Source organism: Manis pentadactyla, chromosome 14, assembly GCF_030020395.1.
Source record: "Manis pentadactyla isolate mManPen7 chromosome 14, mManPen7.hap1, whole genome shotgun sequence".
NCBI classification, from domain to species: Eukaryota; Metazoa; Chordata; class Mammalia; order Pholidota; family Manidae; genus Manis; species Manis pentadactyla.
In genome coordinates this window covers 36,269,576-36,279,412 of record NC_080032.1, presented here as the reverse complement: position 1 = coordinate 36,279,412, position 9,837 = coordinate 36,269,576, and the positions used below count along the sequence as shown (strand labels likewise).

Sequence of the window (9,837 nt, the reverse complement as noted above, 5' to 3'; positions counted from 1 at the left end):
TGGACAGGAACTTGAACCCTGAATAGCGAAAAAAAGCCGTCCACCACGCCCTACCTCCAGCCCGCGCCCGGGGCGCAAGGGCGCCCACGTCCGCCCCAGCGTGCGCGCGCACGCCGCAGAAGCGGGGGGGCGGAGTGGGGACGCCGGCACGGGGCGGGGCCAGCCGCAGTTCCCACGCCGGCCGCGGCCTCCGGAAGTTGTGTGTACGGGGAAGCTGCGGGGCGGAAGCCGTGCCTGGCGGGAGGTCTTGGTGCCGCCGGGGCGTAGACGCTGCTGTAGCTGCTGGACGACGGAGTCAGCCGTCGTCACTTCCTCAGCCCGCCGTTCGCCCACTCCCCAAGCCGGAATCCAGGACCGGGAGCCTTGTGGGCACAGGCTGGTCCTCCGACGTCCGAGACAGCAGCCAGCTCGGCAGCTGGAGTCGAGGTCACGCCACCCGCGGGGAAGAACCCGAGCCGAGGCGGGAAGATGGCTGCAGACAAGCCTACAGGTGAGGCGCCCCTCGAGCCGAGACGGGGGCCCGCGCGGGGACTGGGTGGGAGCTCCCGGGCGGCTTTCACTAGGGCGTGCATTGCTCTCCCGCATCCCCTTCCTCGGGGCGCCAGTGTGAGCCCTCGGGCCTCAGATCCGGTAGGTTTGTACCCAAGTGCAGCAGGAAGCCGCTGCTGACCGCCTTTGCCCCGCTCTCCAGAATATCAAAGGCGTAAAAAGCTTAAATTTGTTTAGCCGCTTCACAGACTTACTGACTTTCCAGTGGGGAAGGCAGAACAAGGAAAGTTCACCCCGGAACAGCAGCTGCCTTAATTTCCCCTGTCTCAGGCTGGGACTCACCTGGGCTGTTTCGGCCACATCTGTCTGCCCGTGATCAACAACGTCTTAATGTGTCTAGCTTTGTGAACTTAAATAGATATAAAATTATAGTGTCTCACTTCGGCCGGTGCTCTTAATATCTTGCATTTAGAACCTGTTTTCTCTTGGTTCCTCAAAATTAATTTATCTCGATGATTTTCTTTATACATCACTGCCCCCATTCCTAGGATCTTGCGGTTAAGGAGTGTAAAATTATTTCCTGCCTACCTTTGGGACGGTCTGGCGTATGTTTTTCTTGTAAGAAATTGCTGTTCTTGTGACATCCACATTTTGATGGAAGAATTTAAGTGACAGGGCTTAGGAGTAGTCAGCGCTTAGACTTTTTGAGGTGAAATTAATTTTCTTAAAGAAAGGAAAATTTCAGTGGGCTGTAGGTTTTAGTAGGTCCTGATCAGTAACTGACAGATGAACTTGATTTGAAATTAAAGTAAGCCCATCCTGATACAGGTAAAATTAATAAAATCATTAGAGGATCTCTTCAGTAATCTGCTAAGAAGAAAAGCAACAGAGAAAAGGTTTGAAAAGTGAGGATAATTAAGTATGCCATAGATTTTAGGTAGGCTGCTCAGACTAAGCCTCTGGTGAGGTGATATTTGATCAGACAGTGGAATGAAATGAGGGAGTGAGCCATATGGAAGCGAGCCTGCCCAAGGTTGGACCAAGGGACCAACATCTTCCTTCTTAGTTTCAGACAGTGTCTGTTCCCCAGGTTTCCCATCCTGACTTGTCCATACCATTGCACTTGCCTTGAGTGACCTATTTAGGCCAAAAAATCCCATCCGGTTTTCAAGTTCTTCCTCAGTCATAAAGTTTCTTCCATTTGTTCATTCATTCACAAAGATTGCTGGCCAGGAGCCCACCTTAGATATTAAAGAAGTGGTTATGACGCACTCCCTGCCTTTGAGGACCTACTATTCAGTCTGTTAGAGACAGACCTATTATCGTGGCACTCCCATTTGGTTATATATAAGTAATACATAGATGTGTAATGTGTGTAGTAGAAGAATGAGGTCCAGAGTGTTTGGGGGGTTGTTTCTTTGGTTTATAGGCCATTTTAGGACTCTCCCTGCTTAAATAATAAGGTTGAATTTGTGAAGTAGATGAGTGTTTAGTGTGTGTGGCTCCCTTGAATCTTTCTGCTTCTTCTGTCCATCCCCATTTCAACTGCTGTAGTTCTGGCCTTTATCTCTGAACGTGGTATATTTCACATTAAGCAACCTCCCGACTCTGTCTCTTCCTATCCATTCTTCTCACTGCTGCCTTTTCATTTTATTTCTGAAACACGAATTAAATCATACCATTCCCATGCCTATAAACTTTCCAACACTGTACCATCTCTTGGGCATCAAATCCTCACTCCTTAATGTCATTTGTGACATTAAGAACCTTCACAATCATTCCCAGCTGATGTTTCTATATCAACAAATCTAGCTCTTCACACCAGAAATTTCTGTCTTGGAAAGCATCATATTATTTTGTGGTAATGTCCTTCTTTCTCTTCTCTACCTGATGAACACATCATCATTCAAAGTCGAATTTATATGCTGCTTCATCTCTGAGCTCCCAAGGCCAGGGTCCTGGGAGGTCTTGTGTGCTTGTTCTTCATTAGGGAAGAAAAAGGGCCTGAGAGAGGACTTGAGGGAGCAAGTGACCTGATCACACAGACTGAGGTAGAGCCTGGAAGCCCAGAGACTGTCCAAGACCAACTAATGTTGTGATATTAATTTATTCAGTAAATACGTGCTAACTTCATGCTCTGCCAGATGCTACGAAGTCTGTCATCACGGAGCTTGTAATGTAGTATGAGAGACAGATAAACGTATAAAAGGAAATAATTATGATTTCAGTTGTAATAAAATTGTGAAGAAAAGAGAAATGAGCAAGAGGATAGAAGATAACTGAAAGCAAGGACCCTATCTTGAAAAGACTGGTTAGAGAAGGAAAGGCTCTCCTAAAGGTAACATTTGAACAGAGACCATAAAAGTAAAACGCCAGACATGTGGGGGAAGAACGCTCCAGGTAGGAGGAGCAACAAATGTACACACCTCTGGGGAAATGTTTAAAGACAGCGGGAAGACCCCCTGAATACAGGCACCAGGAAGAATGTCACCGTTGTGTGTATTGGTCTATCTCTGGCATCTAGAATAACAGCTGCCAAATAGGAGGCGCTCTACATATTTATAGAGTAGTGCAACAAAGAAAGCATGGCAGGAGGTGAAGGCAGCGTTGTGGCAGGGTCCAGCTTGTGTCAGGCCTTGTAGGCCATGGAAGAAGTTTGAATTTATTCTAACTAATGGGAAGCCACTGGGAGATTTCAGCAAGGGCATGAGTGATCTGATTTATGTTTTAACTGAGCTAGGTGAGAATTGATGAAGAGTTAGGAGCATGGAATTTGAAATCAGACTGCCTGGGTGCATCCCAGCTGTTTGTGTGGCTTTGGACCAGTTTTAAGAAAGCGTTTTTTAAGCCTCAGCTTTCCTGTGTGTAGAATGAGAATTACAGTAGTATCTGCCTCAAAGGATTCGTAAAGGGGTAAGTGAGATCATCTCAGGCCTTATTTTTTTAAATGCTGGCTAATATTACTTTAGGGTAGTGGTAGGATGCAGAGAAGCAAATGTGAGTAAAATTGGCAGAATTTGTGACTGACGGGGTAGAGTAGGGGAGCAGAAAGCCTTGCTCCTTGGGAAAGGTTGTTGAACCTTAAGTTTATTTGTAAAAGGGGGTCCTAATAGTTCTAATTTCTTCCTGATAGCTTTCTAATTTATTTACCTCACAAGGTTGAAGCTTGTGAGGATGGACTGAGGTAAGGTGTTATGTTTTAGCACCCATCCCCAAGGAAGCAGAACTGAGTTAAGATGGTAACTTTTTATTTGGAAGGTGCAAGCCAAGGGCAGTAAAAGGAGGGAGAGAAGGAAATAAGGCAAAGGAAGATGCAGTACAGTTACATACCTGGCTACTAGCTGACCATGAGCTAAGAGATAATGCAAGTCACTTGCATATGGGATTTTTCTGAAGAGGTGTCAAGAGAGAGAAACTGCATTCAGAGTAGTCAATATAAGAAAGAAAGGGTGATTTACCTGTCCAGCTTCCTCCTATTTCCTGTTTCCAGTTAGTCAAGACTCATGGGGAACTAAGTTAACCTGTGCTTCTGGGTTGTGGCCTCTCAGTGACTGACGGGCTAGCAGTTCTAACACCCTGAGTTCTAATCAACCAAATCGTAGTCATTTATATTTCAACCAATGCTGGGTGGAGCACCAACTAAACAGAAATTGAAGGGACAGTGGAATTCACAATGTTAGTGAATTTTGTTTTAGATATTTGTAAGATATTTTATAGAGGTGATGCTGTATACTTTAAAGTACATAGTGTCATTTTGTCCACTATTAGTGATACTAAATTTGATTAATTTGTTAAGGTGGTGACAGGTACATCTTTTTCCTCTTAAAATAAGAAGGAATATTTGGATAATAATTTGGCATTATGTAAACATCTGCCATTGATTATCATTGCCTTAATTAGTCATTGAGGGTTGCAAAATTGTACTTTTCCTCAGTCTATTACTTTCTGCATTTATTAGCTGGTATTCTATAAAGAGTAATTCTCCCATATCAACTGGGGATGAACTATGATTCTTCCCAGAAAGTCATGTTAAATGTTAAAAACTTACTTCATCCTTTCTATTTACTAGTTTTCAGCATTAGGAGTGACCTACATTTGATATTTAAAATTTTTTTAATGTTGGTCTCATGAGTCCAATTTAAAATGTGTAATTGAGTGAGTAATTCATTTATACTTGTGAACTGAAGTTAAAACCTTACTGTATGTAATTGCATATACATTAAAGGATACATAAGTCACTATTTTCATAAGTTTAATTTTTTAGATTCATAAACTACTTAAGTTCTCACAAAATTTTGTCTTAGTCAATTGTACTTAAATATTTTAATTATTTAAGGTAATTAAAATTCTACATTTGAAGGTCTTTGAGGTCAAACATACATCAGAGCCCTTTAAAACTCCAAAGAGAATAAGATGTCTAAGTTGAATGTAAGATTTTGAAAACAATCTAGGCTTTTTGAACTTGTAAACATGAAAAAGTCAGGTATTAATATTTGAAAACTAGAGTAAATCTCTCTTCTGTGCATAAAAACCACACTCTCAGATATGACAGTGAAAACGTATTCTGCTTGCCTGTCTTCCCCAAAGCTTGCTGATACTCTTCATATTGTATTTGTTCTGCAGTGCTAGACAGAGTGTTCAAGTCTGTGGTTTTGCTAGTCGCATGTTATTTCTCTGAGCTATGTAGAAATCAGCCATTATATGTAGGGTTTTGATAAGACAGGTATACTGCTCAAGTGACAGAAAACTAAAACTACATGTGAGGTGTGTGGCCTTAACTATATGGTGACTTTGGTGAACCTGAACTGTTTTGCTTTGAAATAGCATCCTTTAAAAAGTCCTTCACAAGGGCATCAGCACTATGTGTATCAGTAGGTTTCCCTAGGCCTTAAAGCTCCTTTTCTTCTTTGGAAAAGGTTTATTCCCTTGAACATCATTGGAGCTGTACTTTGGAAGAGTATGGAAGATCCTCCTCCAATCAGATTTGAATTGTTAACATTCTATGTTGGAATGGGTCTGTACTTTCAGTTAACTGATTTTTTTCGGTTTTGAAAAAGCAACATGTTTCTTTAGTACTTAGTTCAAACCTTAAAGCAATTGTTTGGTTTGAAATGAAGCCCGTTGGCTTAAAGGGTCTCAAGTTTTGTGCGCCTGAGAGCTCTGTACACCTAGGTCAGTCATGTTCATTAGGCCAGAGTAGTCGGAAAGTCGAGTTTATGGATGAACAATCATATGCTCTTTCAATTGGCAATGGAGACTGCTTTTGGACAAATAAAGACACATTGTGGAATTATGCACAGTCTCTTTCTGGTAAGTCAGCAGTTATAAAAAATGAATGTTTTAAAAACTGATTACAAAAATAATAGCCATTCCTTACAGAACACTTGAAGAGTACAGAAAGATAACAAGGAAAATAAAAATAGTAATCCCATTGGAGTGGGTTTTGGTTTCTTTTTTTTAAGTTTTATCTTGAAGTAGAAGTGTAAGTAAAGTAATGGTTAACTTGTAAAAGGCTATCTATTGAGCTCAGTTCTCTGAAATGTCTGTAGAAATGGGAATTTCAGTGTCTCTTGTCAGCCTCAGAGTATTGCTTATTTGTTTATTTATCTTAAAATTGGGTTCTCTCCTGTCCTGGAAAATTTTAGGACACTTTCACAGTTTCTTGAGGATAATGATGAAAAGTGGAAGCTTAAATTCTTCAACCCCTTGGTGAATTGTTGGGTTTCCCTTTGCCTCAGATTTATAATCCTCTGACAACTGGACCCAGAAGTCCCAATAAAGAATATAATCTACAGAGGGTGTATTTTGAAGAAGTTACGGAAATAACTTGAGGGCAAACTAAGACATTTGGCATTTGGTTTAAAGTGATAAACTCTTAAAACACTTAAGGTTTTCTAAAACATTTTAAGTTATTTATATTCACTGTTAAAATTTTATGACAAATGTGCATGCAATTGACAGTTCTTCAGTCTACGGTAATACTTTCCTTTCTGGGGTCCTGAAATCCTGTGTCCCATTTTTAGTTTTAAGATTTTACATTTTAAAATAATTGGTCCTTATTGTTATTTTGCACCTAAAAGTTTTGCAAAATAAATTATCATGTGAACTGTTAAGGATAACTCATTGTTATGACTCTCTAAAGAAAAGACTATTTAACAGTGTCCTTTTAACTGTCTCCAATAAACTGTTAGTTTTTCTTCTTCTGTATAAGGATTTAATTCTTATCTGTATGCTGAAGTGGAAATGAAATACTAATTTATCTGTCCACTTTGATTATTAGAAATAACACTTGTAATAAACCCTAATACTAGGATACCTTTTTTAGTAGGGCAGATCTAAACCTTAGATAAATTCACTCCTTAGATAAATTCACTCCAGCACAAATTATATTTTGTTCTTAGTGTAAGTGGTGATTCTCAAAAGAGTATGCGATTTACTAGGGGGTTCACAGCAATTTAAAGAGCTGTCCCATAAATGTAACTTCATTGTTAATTTGTAACTTTAATAAGTATATATATATATATAGTTTTGTTTTGTTTTGTTTTGTTTCAATCTACAATTACATGAGGAACATTATGTTTACTAGACTCCCCCCATCACCAAGTTCCCCCCACATACCCCATTACAGTCTCTGTCCATCAGCATAGTAAGATGCTGTGGAGTCATACTTCTCTTCTCTGTGTCGTACAGCCCTCCCCATGCCCCCTCTCATTATACATGCTAATCATAATGTCCCCTTTCAACCCCGCCCACCCGTATCCCTCCCTTCCCACCCATCCTCCCCAGTCCCTTTCTTTTTGGTAACTGTTAGTCCATTCTTGGGTTCTGAGAGTCGGCTGCTGTTTTGCTCCTTCAGTTTTTTCTTTGTTCTTATACTCCACAGATGAGTGAAATCATTTGATACTTGTCTTCTCCGCCTGACTTATTTCACTGACCATAATACCCTCTAGCTCCATCCATGTTGTTACAAATGGTAGAATTTGTTTTCTTCTTATGGCTGAATAATATTCCATTGTGTATATGTACCACATCTTCTTTATCCATTCATCTACTGATGGACACTTAGGTTGCTTCCATTTCTTGGCTATTGTAAATAGTGCTGTGATAAACATGGGGGTGCATCTGTCTTTTTCAAACTGGAGTGCTGCATCCTTAGGGTAAATTCCTAGAAGTGGAATTCCTGGGTCAAATGGTAAGTCTATTTTGAGCATTTTGAGGAACCTCCATATTGCTTTCCACAAAGGTTGAACTAATTTACATTCCCACCAGCAGTGTAGGAGGGTTCCCCTTTCTCCGCAACCTCGCCAACATTTGTTGTTGTTTGTCTTTTGGATGGTGGCCATCCTTACTGGTGTGAGGTGATATCTCATTGTGGTTTTAATTTGCATTTCTCTGATAACTAGCGATGTGGAGCATCTTTTCATGTGTCTGTTGGCCATCTGAATTTCTTCTTTGGAGAACTGTCTGTTCAGCTCCTCTGCCCATTTTTTAATTGGATTATTTGCTTTTTGTTTGTTGAGGTGCATGAGCTCTTTATATATTTTGGATGTCAAGCCTTTATTGGATCTGTCATTTACGAATATATTCTCCCATACTGTAGGGTACCTTTTTGTTCTATTGATGGTGTCCTTTGCTGTACAGAAGCTTTTCAGCTTGATATAGTCCCACTTGTTCATTTTTGCTTTTGTTTTCCTTGCCCAGGGAGATATATTCATGAAGAAGTCGCTAATGTTCACATCCAAGAGATTTTTGCCTGTTTTTTTTTCTAAGAGTTTTATAGTTTCATGACTTACATTCAGGTCTTTGATCCATTTTGAATTTACTTTTGTGTATGGGGTTAGACAGTGATCCAGTTTCATTCTCTTACATGTAGCTGTCCAGTTCTGCCAGCACCATCTGTTGAAGAGACTGTCCTTTCCCCATTGTATGTCCATGGCTCCTTTATCAAATATTAATTGACCATAAATGTTTGGGTTAATGTCTGGAGTCTCTAATCTGTTCCACTGGTCTGTGGTTCTGTTCTTGTGCCAGTACCAAATTGTCTTGATTACTATGGCTTTGTAGTAGAGCTTGAAGTTGGGGAGTGAGATCCCCCCCCACTTTATTCTTCTTTCTCAGGATTGCTTTGGCTATTCGGGGTCTTTGGTATTTCCATATGAATTTTTGAACTATTTGTTCCATATTTGAAGAATGTTGTTGGTAATTTGATAGGGATTGCATCAAATCTGTATATTGCTTTGGGCAGGATGGCCATTTTGATGATATTAATTATTCCTAGCCAAGAGCATGGGATCAGTTTCCATTTGTTAGTGTCCTCTTTAACTTCTCTTAAGAGTGTCTTATAGTTTTCAGGGTATAGGTCTTTCACTTCTTTGGTTAGGTTTATTCCTAGGTATTTAATTCTTTTTGATGCAATTGTGAATGGAATTGTTTTCCTGATTTCTCTTGCAATTGGCTCATTGTTAGTGTATAGGAAAACCACAGATTTCTGTGTGTTAATTTTGTATCCACCAACTTTGCTGTATTCCAATATCAGTTCTAATAGTTTTGGAGTGGAGTCTTTAGGGTTTTTTATGTACAATATCATGTCATCTGCAAATAGTGACAGTTTAACTTCTTCTTTACCAATCTGGATTCCTTATATTTCTTTGTTTTGTCTAATTGCCATGGCTAGGACCTCCAGTACTATGTTAAATAACAGTGGGGAGAGTGGGCATCCCTGTCTTGTTCCCAATCTCAGAGGAAAAGCTTTTAGCTTCTCGCTGTTAAGTATGATGTTGGCTGTGGGTTTATCGTATATGGCCTTTATTACGTTGAGGTACTTGCCCTGTATACCCATTTTGCTAAGAGTTTTTATCATGAATGGATGTTGAATTTTGTCTAATGCTTTTTCAGCATCTATGGAGATGATCATGTGGTTTTTATCTTTCTTTTTGTTGATGTGATGAATGATGTTGATGGATTTTCGAATGTTGTACCATCCTTGCATCCCTGGGATGAATCCCACTTGGTCATGGTGTATGATCCTTTTGATGTATTTTTGAATTCGGTTTGCTAATATTTTGTTGAGTATTTTTGCATCTGTGTTTATCAGAGATATTGGTCTGTAATTTTCTTTTTTGGTGGGGTCTTTGCCTTGTCTTTTTATTAAAGTGATGCTGGCTTCATAGAATGAGTTTGGAAGTATTCTCTCCACTTCTTTTTTTTGGAAAACTTTAAGGAGAATAGGTATTATGTCTTCTCTGAATGTCTGATAAAATTCCGAGGTAAATCCATCTGATCCAGGGGTTTTGTTCTTGGGTAGTTTTTTGATTACCAATTCAATTTCGTTGCTGGTAATTGGTCTGT

General features: G+C 40.0%; 1 protein-coding gene across 4 annotated transcripts in view; it reads left to right on the top strand.

Annotated features, from left to right (window-relative positions):
• Positions 1–203: 203 nt before the first annotated feature.
• The window catches only part of CNOT10 (CCR4-NOT transcription complex subunit 10), an 82,279-nt gene continuing 72,645 nt past the window's right edge, over positions 204–9,837 (top strand). For all 4 annotated transcript variants that reach the window (XM_036892075.2, XM_036892094.2, XM_036892084.2 and 1 more), the window contains exon 1: positions 204–490. In XM_036892075.2, the coding sequence (XP_036747970.1) occupies positions 469–490 (22 nt within the window). In that variant the 5' untranslated portion in view covers positions 204–468. The remainder of the gene's footprint in view (positions 491–9,837) is intronic.